At 56.8% G+C, this 20,679-nt stretch overlaps 1 protein-coding gene across 1 annotated transcript in view; it reads left to right on the plus strand.

Annotated features, from left to right (window-relative positions):
• The first annotated feature begins 3,427 nt into the window (after nt 1-3,427).
• Nucleotides 3,428-20,679, plus strand: part of CPXM2 (carboxypeptidase X, M14 family member 2) — a 181,165-nt gene continuing 163,913 nt past the window's right edge. The window contains exon 1 of the mRNA XM_056112237.1: nt 3,428-3,701. Within this exon, the coding sequence (XP_055968212.1) occupies nt 3,428-3,701 (274 nt within the window). The remainder of the gene's footprint in view (nt 3,702-20,679) is intronic.

The raw sequence follows: 20,679 nt of genomic DNA on the forward strand, positions 1-20,679 counted from the left end.
GAGGCAGAGAGACAGAGACAGGGACAGAGATAGAAACAATGAGAGAGGCAGAGAGAGAGAGGGAGAGACAGAGACAGAGAGACAGAAATAGAGAGGCAGAGACAGAGGGAGAGATAGACACACATAGACAGAGATAGAGAGACAGAGAGACAGAGACAGAGATAGAGAGACAGAGATAGACAGAGAGAGAAAGATGGAGGCAGAGAGACAGAGAAAGACAGAGACAGAGACAGAGGGAGAGAAAGGGAGAGAGGAAAGGGGAGAGATGGGAGGGAGGGGAGATAGAGGGAGGGAGGAGAGAGAGGAGGGGGGAGGACAGAGAGAGAGAGAGAGAGAGAGAGAGAGAGAGAGAGAGAGAGAGAGGAGAGACATTAACTCTCAGCCCCAGGGGCCAAGCCCTTCCTGGGGCCCAGACTTCCTTGACTAAACACAGCGTGAGGCTGAGAACCAGGTCTCGGGCCACTCTGCCCAGGCCCTGGGTGTCAGCCCAGTCAAGTCCCGCAGTAAGGACAGGCTGACTGTGTTCCCTCCTGGGGACGTGAGGACACAGCAGGGGGGAGCAGAGCTATCACCGCTCTCCTGGGAACAGTGAGGACACAGGTGGCTGATGTGGAGGCAGCTGCTGGCCTCCGTGGGAGGGACCTTGGGTGGGGGGACCGTGGGTGCTTCTGCACGTCACAGCGGCAGTGCAAGACCCCGGCCAGGGCCCGCCAAGGAAGTAGAGGGGCCATGAGGGGCTGCCCGTCCCCAGCTTCCCCGGCAGGAGTAGGCACTGTCACAGCTGGCGCCAGCGGGTCCATGAAGCGAGTCCTCTTGGCAGCTGGGCTGGTGTCCCCATGGCAAAGAGTCCAAGGCACAGACACCAGAACCTTACAGGGGCTGCTGCATGCCAGGAGAGGGGGCGTCTGCGAAATTCATTGGATTTCTTTTTAGTGGGGGGTTTCCCGAGTACTCAGGGAGTTTGGGGGCCCTCCTGGTGACACTCAGAAGCGCCTGGTGGTACTGGGGGGCATCAGGCTCACCCCAGCAGTGCTTAGGGCCTCCACGATGCTTGGGATGGGGTGGGGGGCAAGTGGTGTTGGGGTCGAATTCAGGTGCTGGTTCCCTCAAAGCAAATGCCCCAACCACTGAGCTTTCCTTCCTCATGCCCATCCATTCTTTTTTTGTTTTTGAAGGGTTTATTTATTTATTTATTTGCTTTTTGGGGGGTCACACCCAGCAATGCACAGGGGTTACTGCTGGCTCTGCACTCGGGAGTTACTCCTGGCAGTGCTTAGGGATGCTGGGAATCGAACCCGGGTTGGCAGCATGCAAGGGAAACATCCTCCCTGCTGTGCTATCGCTCCAGCCCCTCATGCCCACTCATTCTCATCTCATTGTTCTGTCAGCGTTGACAATGCATCTCTCCAGGAAGGCAAACACAAGGGTTGGAGGAGAAGGTGAGAGCAGGGAGGGTTCTGGCGAGTCACATCTGAGTAAACTGTGAAACGGGTATGGGCCCCCGGAGGAAGTCTGTGCCATTCTCCCATGAGAGGGGCTGGCATGCTCTTAGAGCTCCTGGGCCTGAGCTGCTGAGATGCCCATGGCCGGCCCCGACTATGGGATGAGGTGGAAGTGTGCATCTGGGTCCTCAGGAGCACCAGCTTGTTTGGGGACATCAAGTCCCCACCCCCCATGGATTGGGAGGGACCCACTGCATTGCTTAAAGAGTTTTTTTAGGCTTGGGCCACACCCTGTGGTGTGCCAGAGTCTCAGGGTCTGGGGGCTGCGTGAACAGTGAGTTCTCAGCTATCTCAAAGGGGGCAGGTTCTGAGCCCCCTGGAGCCTCTTTGGGTGCTCCTGGCTAGGAAGCTGGAGTTGGAGTTTCCCAGGGCTGAGAGGGGGTGGGAGGACGAATCTCGGAGAAGGCTGGGAAGGCTCAGAGGGTCCCAGGCCAGGCTGTTGGACCCGTGGGAGCAGAGGTGGCCTTTCTCCTCACTGCTCCCAAGGCCTGCTGTGGCTCTGGGCTTGGGAATGTTCTGGGGGCTGGCTGCCCAGTCTGGGGTCCTGCCTTAGCCTGCGGCCTGGCCTCTCTGCCCTGTGCTGTGTACAGGCAGGTGCCCGGGGTGAGGGCAGTGGGGAGGGCCAGGAGAGTGAGCTCCGCCCTCAGCAGGGGTCCAGAGGTTAAGACCAGGGAAGTGGGGGGCTTTGCCAGGACACCCCAATCCAGCTCAGAGCAGGTCTGAAGGGACGGTGAAGGTGTCAGGCTACCACCCCGGGCAGAGCGGGAGGTGAGCGGGAGGTGAGAAGGGCCGCAGATGTCCCGCCTCAGTCCTGGCATGGAACGGACCCGCAGACTTAGCAAAGGGGGTCCTGAAGAATCCAGGCCCAGAGAGATTCCTGGGAGAGCCGCAGCGGGCAGCGGGGCCTGTGGGCAGTGGGCAGGCTCCCTGTGCCCCACTCCGCAAGGCCAGGACAGAGAGGTCTCCGGAGTCCCAAGGGAGCCACGCTGGGGACCAAGCTCCAGCCCTGGAGCCCTGTCTGGCTCTGGGGGAACCAGATGGCCCGTGACACCCAGGAGGGCAGCTCCATGAAGGGGGGGCTCCCCTCCTGCAGGCCTTGCTTTCCTGGGTGCCCCCACCCCTGAGTCTGTCCTGGGAAACCTGGAGGCTCATTTCAAGCAGTGCCCCCCCAAAAAGAGGAGGTTTGCCTGGTCAGCAGCTGGGAAACAGGTCTGGAGATGGGGGCGGGTGGGGCGGGGCCAGGAGGGAGGGGGCGGGGCGGAGAGGACTGGGCGGGGCATGGTGGGCGGGGTCAGGACGGACGGGGCGGGGCCACGAGGAAGAGGGCGGGGACAGGAGGGAGTGGGCGGGGCACGTATAAGGAAGTGGGCGTGTCCGTGGCAGACCAGGCCTGACCGGGCAGGCGTGGCCGGGATGGAGTGGGCGGGGTCAGGGCGGAATGGGCGGGGCCACGAGGGAGCGGGCGTGGCCAAACTTGGGGCTGTAATTGACCTGGACCTTGGACCTTGGCCGCTCTTCTTGGACTTCTCCCACCTGTAGCGGGAGGGAAGGGATCGCGTGGACCTCCAGATTCCTTCTGGCTAGAAACTCCTTGGAGTTCTCTGGAAGCGGCGCCTGCGGGGGCGGGGGTGTCGGAAGACAGGGCTGGAGACGAAGGGGACCCCAACACCTGACGGGGCGGGTCAGCTCGGGGTGGGCGGCCAGAGGGAGGGAAGAGGAAGGGCGGGGCGGGGATCCCCCTGCGCCCGCCCCTGGCCCAGCCCCGCCGCCGGGCCCAGCCCGGCCCAGCTTCCCCGTCGGCCGGTCACTCTCGGTGCCTCCCGCGCCCCTGCCCGCGCCCCTGCCCCGCGCCCTGCCCGCGGCCAGCCCCGCGCCCCCGCCCGCCGCCCGCCAGCGCTGCCCGCGTCCGCGCCCCTGCCCAGGGCATGGCCCGCCCGGGGGCCGCCGCGCTGGCGCTGGCGCTGGCGGTCCTGGAGGTGACCCTGCTCGGGGCCCAGGACGCAGCCCTGGACGAGCCCGACTACTCGCTGCGGGAGCCCTGGAGCCCGGAGCCCTACGGCGACGCGCGGCCGGAGCCCGAGCCCGAGCGGGTCCCGCCGCCCGCGGGGCCCAGGGAGGAGCCGCGGCCGCCCCCGAAGGCCACCCCGCCCAGGAGGGCGCCCAGGAGGGGGAAGCCGGCCGCCGCGCCGCCTCCCGAAGGTGGGTGACTGCCGGGGCCCCACCTGGCCGTCGCTGCGCCCAGGGGCGCGCGGGCTCCAGGCGTCCCCGAGACCCCGCGGCCGGCCCCACCTCTCCCCAGGCTCTGCGCTGCACCCCGCGGAGCCCCAGGTGCTCCTGCAGGGCAGGGGTCAGAGGGCAGAGACTCCCCCAGCAGTTGGTGATGCTGGGCTCTCTCGGCGCCAGCTCTGACTTGGAAACTTCCCGGGCCTGGCCGCTGCCTCCTGCCTTCCCTGCCCGCTTCCCCCTTCGCCGGGCGGGCGAGAATTTCCGAGCTGGCCCCAGTGCAAGGCTGGCCGTGGCTGGCAGGGTTTGCTTTTGGCGCGCGACTGCTCCGGGGAGAGCTCAGACATACCACCAGACCGGTGTTTCCTCCCGGCTGCCTCCCTCCAGCTTTCTGGAGTCCCGGGAGGGGAGAGGGGCTGCCCAGGTTTGCAGCCCTGGGCAGGAGCATATCCTGCTTTGGATTGTGTCCATGGAGAGGGCGAGGGCGAGGAGGGGGATGCTGTGAAAGGCCCGACTGCCACCCTGCAGGGGCACCTCCTCCCTCCTGCCCCCTTTGATTGCTGTTGGTGAGCTCTGAGCACCGGGCCCCGAGCAACAACCCAGCCAGCTTATGATCAGCTGTGTCCACCCTGTGTGACCTGGTCTCCCTCTTCCTTGACCAGCATGTTTTCTGCTGCGATTATCAGTGAGCCTGTATGAATGAACTGAGGTCTCGGGGTTCAGGACCTGGGACGGGGGTGGCCGGTCTCGCTCCCTGGACCCTGGACGGCCTTGAGAGATAAGGAGGCACCTCAGCTCCCGTCTGGGCATCACTGCCTGGGTGTGGTGATGTTGTCCAGTTGCTCAGGAAGATCAACGGTCAGAGGGGTTAGGGAGACCCTCCCCTGGTGCCCCTTAACCTGTGAATGGCTGAGGGGGACTGAGGGAATGGGTCCCACCATGTTTCAAGGTGAATTCGTTCCCCTCATAGTGAATGAAGGGCTGGAGTGATAGCACAGCGGGTAGGGTGTTTGCCTTGCACACAGTTGACCCGGGTTCAATTTCTCTGCCCCTCTCGGAGAGCTTGGCAAGCTACGGAGAGTATCCCGCCCGCACGGCAGAGCCTGGCAAGCTCCCCATGGCGTATTTGATATGCCAAAAACAGTAACAATAAATCTCACAATGGAGACGTTACTGGTGCCCGCTCCAGCAAATCGATGAACTAACGGGAGGACAGTGCTACAGTGCTACGTAGTGAATGAACCATGGTATAAGTTGGGGGACCCTGAACAGGACTGCAGGATGCCACTGTTCTGTGGGCTCTCTGGGAGACAAGCGTGTGAGTGATGTGCTGGCGTGGGGATAGGGCTGCTATGTCGCCCTGCCCTTGTCTGCTCTTCCAGGTGCCCAAGGGCTGGGTGATCCTCTCCCCCACCCACACCCCTCTCCTCCCCACCGGAGATGCTGAAGAGGTTCCGACAGGCTGGGTGACTGCTCAGTCTCTCTCATTCCCAGGCTTGGAAAATCTTCCTGTGTTTTTCATTCAAAGCCTTTTGGGGTTAGAATCAAATTCGTGTGTGATCAGCCAAGCGCTTGATTTATCAGGGGGAGGTCGGGCGGGGGGGCATCTTCACTGTTTCCTGGAGAGCTGCAGGGGGACATGGGGGTTCTGAATGTGCCCCTCGCATGCAGAGCTGGGGTTCAAGGGCCCCCAGGAACCCCTGATGTTTGCTCTGCATGTGCTGCCCAGTGTGCACGGTGTCCACCGGGAAACCCAGGTTTCCCTGGTCATCCTCTGCTTGCGAGCAGTGCATTCGACCAGTCCTTCCAGGAACTGCTGGGCTCGGCTGCTGGGGGAGGGTCTGGGGGTCTGGGGACAATGGTGGATTCATAGACAGTAGGGGAAGCTTTGGGAAAGTATCCACAGGTGTGCTGAGCACTGGGTCTCTGCTCCCCCTATGAAGTGTGTGTGTGTGTGTAGGGTGGGGGCGGTGCTTGGAAATTCCAGATTCAGTTCTGAGCTCTCCAGGAGAGCCAAGCAATGAATCAGAGGCGAGTTTGTAGAGCACCTTGAACTATGGCAAGCCAAGAGTGACATTTAGCATTAGTGTTCAACTCCCATCCCTCAATCCCTCAACCCCCTCCCCCTACTGTTTCTTCTCCTTTTCTTTTGTTTGGCCAATGGAACCTTCCACCCTCCCCTCCCTTCCCCAACCGCCAACCTTCCCTGCCAGAGACTGAGCCCAGAGTGGGCCCTGATGGGGGAGACAGGGACACTTTGTGCTGTAATCGGTGCTATGGCTGAGGGCTAGCTTGATGTAGCAGCAGAAGCCGTGGCTGGAGGAAAGAAGGCTGGGCCTTGGCTGGAGAATTTCAAGTTGATTCCAGGGCCTGGGTGGGAGCTCTCTCTCTCATGCAGGTACCTTCTAGGCACTTCTGGCGTTCACCTGAACTCGGAAGGAGTTAGAGAGAAAAGGCTGGGATGTAAGAGTGTTTGGCTCTGTGGATAATAAATTCATTTCCCAAAAGCTTATGTTGGTGGAATGAAAGATGGATATAAAATTGCACTCTCAGTTCCATGAATGTTACTCCTGGCTGTGTGCTCAGGGGTCTCTCCTGGTGGTGCTTAGAGACCATATATGGGGTGTGTGTGTGTGTGTGTGTAATCTTTACCCAGTACTTACTCTCCAGTACTGAAGTCATTTTTTATTTTGCTCTAGTTGGTTTTATTATCTTTAAAAAATAATTTTTAGGGGCTGGAGCCAAAGTACAGTGGGTAAGGCTTTGCCTTGTACGCAGCCAACCCAGGTTGGATTTCCAGCATCCCATATGTCCCCTGAGCACTGCCAGGAGTAATTCCTGAATGCAAAGCCAGGAGTAACCCCTGTGCATCGCCGAGGGTGACCCAAAAAGTAAAAGAAAAATATATTTTTTTAACTAAGGACCCTTAACTAAAGACCCATGACTTTGCAGCTTTGACCTCGGATTTCAGAGTTAGGGCACTCAAACTCAATACATCAGGATCCTCCGTGAGCTGTGTTACGGATTCACTACCAGGATCTCACCATTCTACAAAGAAGTAATCATTGATGTCAAGAGAGGGGTTCTGCAGGGTGATACCATTTCACCGAAACTCTTCAGTGCCACCCTCGAGAACATCATGCAACGACTAGAATGGGAAGGAATGGGAGTGAAGATAGATGGTCGGCAACTACACCACCTCCGCTTTGCTGATGACATTGTTTTAATAACACCAAACATCAGCCAAGCAGCACAAATGCTGGCTGACTTTGACTGTGAGTGTGGAAAGGTAGGACTACAGCTGAATCTTACGAAGACAATGTTTATGAGAAACAGCCTCATTCCTGATGCCCCATTTGCTCTCAATGGAACGACCATCTCTGAATGCAACGGTTATGTGTACCTAGGTCGAGAAGTCAACCTGGCTTCTGAATGAATGACCTGGCACCTGAGTTGTGCAGGAAGAAAAGAGTGGCTTGGTACGCCTTCAAGAGCGTCGAAGAAATAGCTAAGAGGATGAAGAACCTCCGGCTCCGGGCACATCTCTTTGATTCCACTGTTGTTCCTGAGGAATTGAAAGAGCTATGCTTGGAGTATCACGTTTCACTCAAATGAGAGAAAGAATCCAGAGTTCCGATCTCCATAAGTGATAAAGAATCAGTGACGCTGTCTCGTTTGCCAAGGCGTCAAAAATCAGATGGGCTGGTCACGTAATGAGATTTAGAGATGACCGCTGGACTAGAGCCGTTACCGACTCGATTCCACGGGACGTCAAAAGACCACGTGGCTGCCCACCTATCAGATGGTCAGACTTCTTCATCAAGATCATGAATGATCGATTTGAGGCTCTTCGTGTTCCTAGAATGAACAGACACCATTGGGCTACACTAGCACGCGATAGGGACGAATGGAGATGTTACTGGCGCCCGCTTGAGCAAATCGAGGATTAACGGGAAGTCAAGTGATCAAGTGAACTAAGGACCCTTAACTAAAGACCCATGACTTTGCAGCTTAGACCTCGGATTTCAGAGTTGCCAAGCCTGGTGTGCTCTCCTGCTCTCCTATTTTGCCAGTATAACCAAAGCCCTGAGCCCTGTCCCCACATCACTGCCCTTTCTCATCGTCTTCTTCCCCTCTTTGATTTCTTTCCTTCGCTGTCCTTCTCCTCCTAAGCCCTGGGGTCAGGGGTGGCCTCTGCACCCCCCTTTACTACATTACATTTCCCCATCCAGCTCTCTGTATACCACAGATAAGTGAGGCATTCCTGTGTTCGTCTTCTTTTCCTGGCTTACTTCACTCGACATGGTATCTTTTAGTGACAAATCCTGAAGTCACTTTTAAAAGTTATACACTGGGTTTGCTTGGAAACAAAGGAGCAGCAGAAATGACAAGACAGGCCTGCATGGGTGTTTTCCTGGGTCCTCACCAGGTGCCCTCAGATGCCCCTTCCTGCAGTTCCCCAGAAAGAGGGGGCAGGTGACCCTCGGGTACCATATGTCCTGTAGCTCCTTCTTCTCTGCGGTGGCAGCTGGCACAGAGTGCCGAGGATTAATGCAGATGCTGCATAAACTTATCCTCTGGTCAAGATCTTGCTCTAAAAGCATCTCTTGTCAATCGTTTGGATAATTCCGGAGCCAATGAGCTGTGTCCTTGGTCCTGGAAGAGCCAACGGGCTGCGTCCCTGGTCCTGGAAGAGCCAACGGGCTGCGTTCCTGGTCCTGGAAGAGCCAGTGGGCTGCGTCCTTGGCACTGGGAAAGAGTCAGAGGGTGGCACTTGAGGCGCAGAGAAGGCACTGCCAGGTGCTCTGTGTGTCTTGGGTCTGGCTTGTCTGAATTGTGGGTGATGAGGATGGCTCGAGGCTTTAGCACCTCTTCAATGCGCTGTTTTTGCTGTTTCTGAACACGAAACCTGCAGGGTGGATGCATGGCACCTGGGTGGGTAGTTGCGAGCAGTTTGGTACCACCCTTGAAACAAAGCCTCAAGGGGCAAAAAAAAAGCCTGAACAAGTTCAGGAAAAACCACACTCCACCACCACCACCTTGGAGATCACATATCAACTTCCAAAGGAGGCAGTGAGAGGAGGCTGGAGGCTGCGGTGAGGGGAGGCTGTAATGTACTGTATTCATCCCTCATCTTTTATTCCCAGCCTCTCTCAGGATGAAGGTGGCATTGTGGCATTTGGACTGGTGTGGGTATGGGGCTGTCCTGTGCACTCTAAGGACTTAGCGGCATCTCTAGTCCCAGCTCCTTTCCCTTAACGTGACAGGCTAAATATCTCTGACAGTGCCTGGTGTCTCCTCTAAGTTGAGAATCACTGCTGCATGACAACTAGGAGGAGCATGTGGACACAATTTACCACTAACCAGGGGCCGGAGAGAGCACAGAGGGGAGGGGGCATGCCTTGTGCGCAGCCAACCCAGGTTGGATTCCCAGCATCCCAAATCCCCCCGAGCTCCTCCAGGAGCAGTTCCTGAGCACAGAGACGAAAGTATGCCCTGAGCACTGGCAGGGCTGGCCCCCAAACCAAAAAAGAGGAAACAGTACCATTGGGTAGCGAGGTAGGACAGGGTTTTCACTTGCCCTGCATGTAGCTGACCGCAGTTTCACAAGCACCCCCTTGTGTGACCCTGGAGGTCTTCAAGCCCTGGCAGATGAGTCCCTGGAGAATCCCTGAGCACCACCGTCTGGCCAGGGGAGCCCTAGTACTGCAGGGCTGGCACGAGCACCACATCCTTGGGCCCTTGTGTTGAGTCACTGGCCTGATGGGCTGAGAATCACCCCTGGGTCTCCTGAGGTTCCACGGAATAAAACAAAACCAATCTGTGAACTGAAGGCTAGCCCTCATCTTATACCCGGTTCTTATACCTGGCTTGTGAAGTGAGTGTGTGAGTGAGTGAGTGTGTGAGTATGCATGAGTGTCGTGTGTATGGTTGAGTGTGTGTGTGTGTGTGTGTGTGTGTGTCATGGTTGAATGTGTGTGTCTGTGTGTATGCGAGTGTGTATGGGGGTGTGTCCATGAATGGTGTATGTGTGTGTTTGTGCAGTTGTCTGCATGTGACAGGTCCATGGGTCCATGCCCACGGTCAGGATACAAGACCTGAAACCGTTCTCAAGCTGAGGCAGCACCTGGGGTGTGACGTCCCATCGCGTCCTGGTGTACCAATGGCCTCCAGTCTTTAGAACGGAAAGGCACAGGTTTGCTCCTTCCCTCCAGGAGTGGGGAGAACACGCCACTCTCTATGGCTGTCTCATGGCAGCCCTGAGCCATAGTCCTGGGCCTGGCATCTGTAGACTGGGCCAGGAGCCATGCCCGCAGAGAGTCTGTGCCCAGAGCTGGCAAGTTTGCATTCTGTGCTGTGTGGTGCCCCAGCATGGGGGCAGAGAAGAGAGTTGTTATTTGAGCAGATTTCATTGTGGACAAAGCCCTTTCTGTAGCATGCCTGCCAGCCTGTTGCTGGAAAGCTCTTTCCAGCTCCGTTTTCCTGTCTTTAGGGCGTCTTGTAGTGTTTGGCCTTTGGATGGAAATGCCTTTTCTCTGGGCGAAGCAGTGGTGTGCGGATGTATGAAGGGACCTGGTAAATATTTCCGTGAGCGTGGTCAGAGCAAGCCCATGGCTGTCGCTCGCCTCATCAGACAGATGTTCTCTGTGCCAACACTCGGCATCTGAAATGATCTCTCCAGGTAAACCCGTATAATTCCAGATGAAGGTTGCGTTAGAGAACACACACGCTGGATTCATGACAACGCACGAGCAGTTTTCTCAGACACTGACTCTTTTCAAAATGCTTTCCAAGGACAAGCCATGCTGGTGTGGCCCCTGCCTACGTCCTGGTCCCCAAACCCAGAGTCTGTGCTTGGAGGAGGACGGAGAGGCACCCCATTTGGGGCTCTGATGCTGGGGGTGGAATGATTTGCATGGGAACCAGAGGTGCTGGCCTCTGACCCTGGGCCACCCTGAGGTGGGGGGGTTTCTCCTCTGGACGTTCCTGAGCAGAAATAAAGCCTGAACTTTCAGTCTTGGCATCTCCAGCAAAAGCCCTGGCACCTGTGAGCTTTCCAGCCCCTCTCCTGTCCCCGAGCTTGGGGCTAATAGAATGCAGGGACTCGCCTGGTCAGGGCAATGAGTAGCCTAACTGCTTGGCAGTTGCGTGTCTGTGCACCAGGGCAGCCAAGGCTTATCAGAGGGGCAGAATGCTGATTTGGTTTTTGTTCAAGACTCAGATGTCATAGAGTTTTATGGAAATGTTGATCAGTGATTTGCTGAAATTGGTCAGGGACTCAGAAAACTCGGGGGTGGGGGTCTGGCCGGACCACAGCCAGCCAGAGAGTCTGATGGGGGTTGTGGGTTTAGGTCAGGAGTGGGGAGCATCTGAGACACAGGCCCACGTGATCGTGGGGTCTGGCCCTGGGGGTACTTCTGGGTCGGCTGCCCGCAGCCCATCTGCATGTATTGTATGGCCCTGGGTTGCCAAGAGAGCTGGAGGCCCCTCCTGCTTGGGTCTCTGGGGTCCAAGTCTGGCCCAGTCCTGGGTGTTCATTCTGGCTCTCTGGCTTCCTCCATTGCGTCTCCATTTGGGCTGCGTGGCACCTTCTCTCGTCCACACTGCCCCCAAGGCAGGCACAGCCACTGGCCGCAGCTTCGGGTGCTGTCTCTTTAAAGGGCAGGGGGCTCTGCTGACCCTCAGAAAAGCAAAGTGCTGGGAGGCCCCACAGGTCACATGGGCACCGTGAAAGGAATCTGTGAACCTTGGTCTAGTCTTTCTGCTCTGCATGAAATGACAGAGAAATGGGTTGGGCCCGTCCCTGTCATGGCTTGGAGACGAGCTGTAAGGGCAGAGAGAAGACTGTTCCAGTAAGTAGTAAGGGCATTCGGATCCTCTTAAATGTTTTAATTTTGGAAATTTTTTTTCTTGTAAACGGGGATGTCGGGCTCTCCAAGAGGGGCAGAGGAATCGAACTCAGGTCAGCCATATTGGCCACATGCAAGGCAAATGCCCTACCTGCTGTGCTATTGGGCCTGGAGCGATACCACAGCAGTAGGGAGTTTGCCTTGAACGCAGCTAACATGGCCGACCCGAGTTCAATTCCTCCGCCCCTCTCGGAGAGCCCGGCAAGCTACCGAGAGTATCTCGCCTGCACGACAGAGCCTGGCAAGCTCCCCGTGCCGTATTCTATATGCCAAACACAGTAACAACAAAAGTCTCCAATGGAGATGTTACTGGGCCCGCTCGAGCAAATCGATGAACAACGGGAGGACGGTGACAGTAAACGGGGATGAATACTGAATTTTTCTAGAGATTTTTTTTTTAAGAGGGGGGCACACATCCAGTGATGCACAGGGTTTACTCCTGACTCTGCACTCAGCAATCACCTCTGGTGGTCTCAGGGGACCATACGGGATGCTGAGGATTGAACCCAGGTCAGCAGCATGCAAGGCCAATCCTTTGCTGCTGTACTGTTGCTCCACTATTGCTAACCCTAACCCTAACCTCTAGGGATTTCTGAATGACTGTTTCCAGGTTTTTCCTACCTGACTCGCATTGGCGAATAATGCGGGTAGTTCTCTTCTAAGGAGCGATAGCACAGCGGTAGGGCATTTGCCTTGCACGCAGCCAACATGGCCAACCCGAGTTCGATTCCTCTGCCCCTCTCGGAGAGCCCGGCAAGCTACCAAGAGTATTCGATATGCCAGACACAGTAACAACAAAGTCTCCAATGGAGACGTTACTGGGCCCGCTTGAGCAAATCGATGATCAACGGGAGGGCCTCTTCTAAGCCCAAGGAGGCCAGAGAATAGGGAGCTTGTGATTGTGCTGTTGTTCCAATGCCTGCCCACAGCAGGCCCTGCCAGCCAGGCACTACTGCCCCCGGGAGCTACTTGGAGCAGGATGGAGAACCTGAGGTCTTGCCGAGATCCCCGGCTTATTTCCATTTAAATTCCCCCTCCCCCCCACCCCCCAATCCCATTTTATCAAGGATTTAGACACCTGCCTCACATGGACTGACTTAGCCTCAGGGCTGATATGGGTTCTGTAAATAATTGGACAAATCAGCTTCGAAGTTGTGGAACTTCATAGAATGCTCCAAAGGCTGGGGTCTGAGTGATAGTGGAATGGGGAAGGGACCTGGCGTGTGATCAACCTGGGCCTGACCCCAGCATCACAGATGGACCCTGAACATGGCCAAGAGCAAGACCAGCCATAGACCCTGGGCCTTACTGGGGGCATTACTGGGCCCTGTTAGGTGCCAGAGGTCTCGGGGGAACCTCCAAATTCTCAGTGACCATAGCCTGAGCTCAGCTGCGGATGGAGACGCACAGAGAAAGAACAGATGTTTCAAGGTTTTATTCACCCACTGAAACATATTCATATGAGGGATTCAGCACAGGGAATTCACAAGCCTAAGAGACTCGGAACTCCCATGCCCTCTGGGAAAGGGCTCGACCCCCATGCCTTTCTGCTTCTGTGACTTCCAAGTGTCTGGGTGCCCCTGCCAGGGGCGTTCTCCTGACCGAGAGCCAGCAAGAAGGCTACAGAAGCAAACCAGGGTGGTGAACACATCTTCTTACCTGAATCTTTCCTGTTGTCTGGGCACTTATGCCCATGTCCTTGGGGTCTGGCATGTTTTTCTTTTTTCTTTTCTTTCTTTTTTTTTTTTTTTGATTTTTTGGGTCACAACCGTTAATGCACAGGGGTTACTCCTGGGTCATGAACTCAGGAATTATTCCTGGCAGTACTCGGGGGACCCTATGGGATGCTGGGAATCGAACCTGGGTTGGCTGCATGCAAGGCAACGCCCTTCCCACTGTGCTATGGCTCCAGCCCCCGGCATGTTTTTCTAACTAGGTTATAAACTCGAGACCCGGAGGCACAAAATGAAGTCTGGCTTTCCAAAACGGGGTGGTGGTTGTCCCCAAATAGAACAACAGCAAAAGTACTTCTCCGCGGTAGATCCTGGGTAAAGGGAGACTCTGGGAGAGTCCCGAAGGGGGATGTGGCCGAGCTCTTGGGACTCTTTCCCAGCTGTGCCTGTTACTCTCTCCCAGCCTCAAGGACCCATTCGGCAGGAAGCGGCTGCCTGGGGGCGAGCACCCACCTGGGTAGTGGGAGAGGCAACACCAGGGAGTTGGCGTGCAGACCCGCGTTCCCCAGTCACTCGCCCCAACCACTGTGGGTCCTTGGGGTGGTAGCCCACTCGTGTCCTGCCTTGGTTGTGACTGTGGACAGGTGGGCAGAACAGGTCCCAGCCCAGAGGCGCAGGAAGGTTGCAAAGCCCAATTCTAGAGAATGACTTCCCTGACCTGAGAATCCCCAGGAAAGGTTGGATCAGGATTATTTATTAATTTTTCTTTTTTGGGGGGGTCACACCTGGCTATGCACAGGGATTACTCCTGGCTCATACACTCAGGAATTACTCCTGGTAGTGCTCGGGGGACCATATGGGATACTGGGAATCGAAGCCGGGTCGGCCGCATGCAAGGCAAACGCCCTACCTTCTATGTTATCACTCCAGCCCCGGATCAGGGTTATTTTGACAAGAAACAACCTGGTTTGCTTCAAGGTTCCAGTTTCCCTAGACAGGAAGGGAGAATAAGAGTGGGGATAGAAACTAGGCCAAAGATCTTATTAGACCAGCACATTGGACCTGCCCAAAGCTGAAATATAGGACGGTGTCCTCAGTTTACCCTCCCAAAGCCTCACCCTTAACGGTGTCCTCAGTTTACCCTCCCCAAAGCTTCACCCCTACTTTAAGTTTGTAGATAGGTTTACACCCACTCATGATGAGGTTGTCACCCACTGTCCACAGCCCACTTTGTCTCCCAGCCCTTTCCTCTGATGGTGTGGACCAGATGTAGCCATTGAGGACTCCTGCTGGCCCACTGGAGTGTCGCCTAGGAAGCTGGTTCTTGGGTCTGGAGCGATAGTACAATTGGGAGGACATTTGCCTTGCATGCGGCCAACCCGGGTTTGATCCCTGGCATCCCATGTGGGACCCCAAGAAATGCCAGGAATAATTCCTGAGTGCAGAGCCAGGAGTAACCCCTGAGCATCGCTGGGTGTGACCCAAAAAGAAAAAGAAAAGAAAAGAAAGACAGCTGGTTCTTGACCCAGTAAAAAACAAGAGACGCACGCCAGGGTCTCCTTCCTTGTCTGCCAGCAGCTGTCCCGTGTGCCCTGGGGCCCCTGATGGGACCCCAGCTTCTGCGGGGAAGTGGACACAGAGGACAGCAGGGCTGGCCGGTGCTTCCCAGGGATGACAGCTTGGGATAGGGAGGGGCAAGGAGTGATGGATTCACTGGCCGTGTGGTTTCAGCTGCAGCCTCTGTGAAAAGAACTAGGGAAAGGGTGGTCCTAGGGGAGCCCCTCGTCATCCCCTCCTCAGCCAGTCCCCAGGATCACCCGTCCCAGCCCCGATTCTTGTTCCCTCAGAAGCTCGACCAGCTCAGAACCAAAGAGCTCCCGGCGCCTGGGTCCTTTCCTGCTGCCATCCGCCCGGCCCTGGGGTGCGCCCCACTTTTGTTTAGTCTTTGCTCGTTCACCCAGAGTCCTGGCTCTCCGCAGATGTTCTCAAGCTGCTATGCCTGTTTGTTCCGCAGGGCTCCTGAGAACCCTTCTTCTCCTGGGGTTCCTTAGCAGGAGGCAGGCAGGGCCCCGAGCTGGCCCGGTCCTGGAGGTGTGCAGATATGGGGTGGGGGGAATCTGGGGTTCCCGGGGGGCACAGCGTACCAGCGACAGAACCCCTGCATCTCTGGAGGAGGGTAGCTGCTCTAAACTCGTGTGCGCGTTGGGGAGGAGAGAAATAGTTTCCCTTTGCGGGAAACATTCTCCTTCTCACCATCGACCAGAATAGAACAAACTTGTGGCCATGTTGGCAAGTGACTTTGCTGCTTTGAAGGAATCTACTCCGTCACGCAGCCCAGATGGAGAAGCTGATTGGGTGCTGGCCGCCCTGGGCCCGGCTCAGCGCTCAGCTCCAGCCTGGCCTCACACGCCATGCGTCGGCAGATGGAACTCCCGGAAGACCCTTCTGGGAGTCTAGAGGTGGCCAGAGTCAGCCACTCATGTGGCCGCCAGTGGCCTGGGGTGTGGGCTGAGGGCTTCTCTCTCATCCAAGCCAGTGTCCTCGTCTGTCAAAGGGCCTTTAGGGTGAATGGCCGACCTCCCCGGGAACGTCCGTGTGGACGGTTGGGGGCTCGGTGGGCCAGCAGGCAGCCTTCAGCAGTGGGTGACTCCTGGGGACTGGCTGAGTAGGGGATGACGAGGGGCTCCCCTGGGACCACCCTTTCCCTAGTCCTTTCCACAGACGCTGCAGCTGAAACCACAGGGCCTTCAGCAGTGCCCCGGGTGGGGATTTTGTTCATCTTCCTGGCCCAGGGGGTGGGGAGGCCCTGAGCTCTGGAGGTGGGGTCGCACCATTATACACTGGGCTAGAGTGCTTGGTTTACTCCCTTAACCGCTGCTCATGGCATGCCCTCGCCTTCTTGTTTCACTGCTGGAACAGAGCTGAGGGAGGTGGAGGGGCCGCGTGGGGCCGCGCGTAGAGGCAGGGCAGGGCCTGGGGACTTGGCCTCCACCTGCACAAAACATGGGGCTGCGGGGGTCCTCCCGGGGAAGGAGGTGTGGGTGCCTGCTCCGCCCTGGGGGCTTCTGCTGCCATATGTGGGTCTCCTGGAGACTCAGAGCCTGGGCAGGAGCACATCTGCCCCACAGCTTGGGCTGTCTGGGTCCCCCAGGCCCGAGGGCATGAGATGGGGTGTGAGGAGAAAGGGTTCCAGGGGAGGCCAGCACGTGCGGAATTCGGGGTGAGGCAGTTGGCATGGCAGGAGCAGAGGGAGCGAAGGGTAGGGGTGGGCAGGCGGTGTCCCGGGCTCCCAGAAGGAGCCCCTTCCTTGGGGGAGGTCATGACCCCCTCTCCTGGCTGGGCACTGGTGTCTGAGCCTGGAGGTCGCCCCCTTCACCTGCTAGCTGTCCCCCGCGGCCTGTGTCAGAATAAGGACAGTGGCAACTTTCTTGGAAGCTGGCCCTCCCGCGGCTCACAGAATCCACCTTCCTCTAACTGGGACCACCCCACCGGAAGAAGGCGTGGGTGGGGGGGGGCAGGTGCCGCCTGGCTGGTGTTGCACCAGCCTCGGGTGAGGGTCACGCGGTGGCAGTAAGGCCGTGAAGACCACCCTCTCCTCCTTTCCTTTCTCTAGGTAAAAATAGTAACAGGAAAGCTGCGAGAACCAAGAGCTCAGAGAAGGTGGCCTTCGATGCCACCAGTGTCCCTGTGACCCCCGAGGAGGACGTCAGGGATGGTGAGTGGTGCCCCCCGCCCTGGTCTGCTGACCCGGGGAGGATGCGGTGGGCTGGGGAGCACGGGGAGCAGCGCTCAGACAGGTCCCCCAGCGCTGCCCATGCGTGAGGGGCCAGGCCTGGCTGCTGCAGCCCCCCATGTGGGTGGGTGGGTGGGTGCCAAGGCCACGTGGGGCAGAAGTCATGTGGCTGCGGGTGACCGTGCCTGGCATCCAGCCTCTCTCCATGAGGGTAGATGTGCAGCCAGACGCTCACTTCCGCTCCCACCAGACTCCGGCTTCCACTTCTGTCCGCCATGATGGAGATTTGTCTCCAGCACAGGGCCTGGAGGCCAGATGGTCTCTCCGATCCGCTGCCTCTGACCAGTCCTTTTGGGGTTTCCCGCCTGGCCCTTCCCGAGGCCGCCCACAGCCATCATTCTTCCCTTTCCTGGGGGCCCAGAGCAGCCCATGACCTTGGTGTGCATTTCCAATCCCAGCAGGCAGAGGACAGAGTCTGCTCACAACATGGGAAGCTGCCCTCCCTGTAGACACAGGGCCTTCTCCCGGCTCCCCGCGATCAGGCCCCAGCGAGCTACGGCCGTTCCATCGGGGACTGGGCTGGGCACTAGGTCTCTGACTCCAAACCTGCCTCTCTTAGAGGATTGGCCCCTTGGGGCCACGGAAAGGAGACCGCTGCTGTCACCAGTGGCCAGGGGCTACCTCCCCGCTGCTATCAGAACCTGGCCCCCCCCCCCCCCCCCCCCCGCCTTGGCGATGCGTGACTTTGAGCTACCGCATCCCTGTTTCTTGTCTGAGCGGGTGTCACGGCCTCAATGGGGCTCTGCACACAGGATGTGAGATGAGGTCACCGACGGCCATGCCTGGGCTGAGCAACCCTGAGGTGATGAGATGAATTTGGATCCCACGTGGCCTCGGCTGTCCCACCACTAGGAGATGCTGCCCACGGGCCCGGTGCTTGCTTGGTATTACGTGGTTCTCCACTCACTGCTGGACACAGACGGCACCACGACACAGGGTGGCAGAGCTGATGGGCCCAGGGGATTTGCCCGTTCCCTGAGGTACCCCACACCCACCTAGGGCTGTTTCTTTCTTGATTTTTGTTTTGGGGCCACATCAGGCGATGCCCAGGGATTACTCCTGGCTCTGCACTCAGGAATCACTCCTGGCAGTGCTCGGGGGACCATATGGGATGCTGGGAATCGAACCTGGGCCGGCTGTGTGCAAGGCAAATGCCCTCCCCGCTGTGCTATTGCTCCAGCCCCAACCTGGGCTACTTCTAACCAGGAGATTGCCAGCCGTGAAACCCCGCAGAGGACTGGGTGTCCATGGCCGGGCAGAAGCTCAGCTGCCTTTCACTCCCACAGACACTTCACAGATGAGAATCGATTTCCCTCCGGACGCCTCTAGGATGTGGCCTGTGTCCTCCTGTGGCCTTGCGGGTTCCTGCTCTCAGTGGTGTTGGGGTCCTCACCTCAGGGGACCCTGAACATAGACGTCTTATTTTCTTGTTAAAGTGACTTCGGTGTTGCTCTGTGCACGGACATGCACATACACACACACGCACATGCACACAGTATACTCATAGCACACACACATAGCACACACACACACAGCACACACATAGCACACATAACACGAACATACACAACACACACATACACACAATATATATACATAGCACACACAGCACACGCACACACGCACACGTGCACACACACACACAGCACACACCACGTTCCATCTGGCGCCCCATCTGGCCTAGGAGCAAGTCACTCTCTCATTAATTCTTTTCTGTGTTTTGGAGAGGAAGGGAGCTGACCTTCTCATCATTGGAGTTTTGATTCTGTGACGCTTAGGAAGTCATGGCATTGCGTGTCTTTCTGGAACACGATTCTGTTTTCAAAGAAATCACTGGAGGATACTTAATATTTTTCTGCTCTTTCAAAAACGCCCTGGTATAGATTCAGATGGCAAACATCCCCTCGGTTCAAAGGACGAAAACTTGACATTAATTGGGGAAAACGGCATTAGTATGAGCAGAGGTCTCTCCCCATCCAGCTTCTCTCTCTGGCCCCTGGCGCCCTGCTCTCCTGCCCACCTCTGCTCAGTCGCACACACGGGACTCTCTTCCCCTTCATTCTTGCTCCTGGGTTTGCTTGGTTTTTTTCCCCCCTTTTTGGGTCATTCCCCAAAATGCTCAGTAGTTACTCCTGGCTCTGCACTCAGGAATCACTCCTGGCAGTGTTCGGGGGACCATATGGGATGGTGGGGATCGAACCCAGGTCAGCCACATGCAAGGCAAACGCCCTCCCCACTGTGCTATCACCCCGGCCCCAGGCTTGCAGCTTTTCAAGGATCCTGTTGAGCTGGCCAAAAGCTCTGAGATTCATTCCTCAAACTTGTTCAGCCTCACTCCATCTTGTTAATTCTAAAATGCTTGGCACATATTTTTAAAACCTTTTGTCCAGATTTTTTCATTTTTTTTTAGTAGCCCCAGCAAAAGAGTTGGTTTGGAGGATTTTAGTTGTTCATTACCAGAATTGGAAGTTGTTAAAATTATATGAGACATTCTTAGGAAGATTGTTTTCCAGGCCCATTTCTCTACTCAAACCTTGTGTGTGCATAAACACCCGCATACATACTTGTGCACGTGCACACACACACACGTGCGCACACACACACACAGCTGGGCCTACTGTTTTTGCCACAAGTACACATCCTCGGGCTGGAGTGATAGCACAGCGGGTAGGGCGTTTGCCTTGCACGTAGCCAACATGGCCCACCCGAGTTCGATTCCTCTGCCCCTCTCAGAGAGCCCAGCAAGCTACCGAGAGTATCTCGCCCGCACGGCAGAGCCTGGCAAGCTCCCCGCGACGTATTCAATATGCCAGACACAGTAACAACAAAGTCTCCAATGGAGTCGTTACTGGGCCCTCTCGAGAAAATTGATGAACAATGGGAGGACAGTGACAGTGACATATCCTCACTGCAGCAGACCCCCAGGGTGGCTCCTTTGGTTCCTGGGTTCTAGGTCAGAATGCGTGGAGCTATGCTTTCTCAAGCGTTCTTGCTTCAAAGTTGATTGCAGCAAAGTGCTCAGGGCCTGGGAAAGTTCTTTGCCCTTCTGTTCTGGAGAGATTAAGGAAGAAAGGACAACCTTGGAGGAAGAAGCAGCTGTGGAAATAGGGACCGGAAGTGGGCTTCATGGAAGCAGGGGGTGGTGGTGTCAGGCCTGGCCTTGGGCTGGTGGTCGCAGCACAGGGCTGCAGGGGTGCAGGGTGTCAGCACTCAAATGCTCCCTCCTCTCAGCACCCCCAGGTCAGAACTGGAGATGTGGCTGGGAAGGGGGTCCCAGTGTCGGGGGAACCAACACCCCCACTTTGAGTTCAAGGAGATGATGTTCACTGAGGCCTAGGGTTGTGAGCGCAGTGACCCTTGTTGAAAAATTGTGGGGCTGGAATGATAGTCCAGTGGGTAGGGCGTTTGCCTTGCATGAGGCTGACCTAGGTTCGATCCCCAGCAGCCCATGTGGTCCCCCAAGCACCTCAAGGAGTAATTTCTGAATGCAGAGCCAGGAGTAACTTCTGAGCATTGCCAGGTGTGGCCCAAAAAGAAAAAAAAAACAGAAAGAAAAATTGTAAGATAAACACGAGAAG

Source organism: Sorex fumeus, unplaced genomic scaffold (assembly GCF_029834395.1).
Source record: "Sorex fumeus unplaced genomic scaffold, SorFum_2.1 ptg000016l, whole genome shotgun sequence".
Lineage (NCBI taxonomy): Eukaryota > Metazoa > Chordata > Mammalia > Eulipotyphla > Soricidae > Sorex > Sorex fumeus.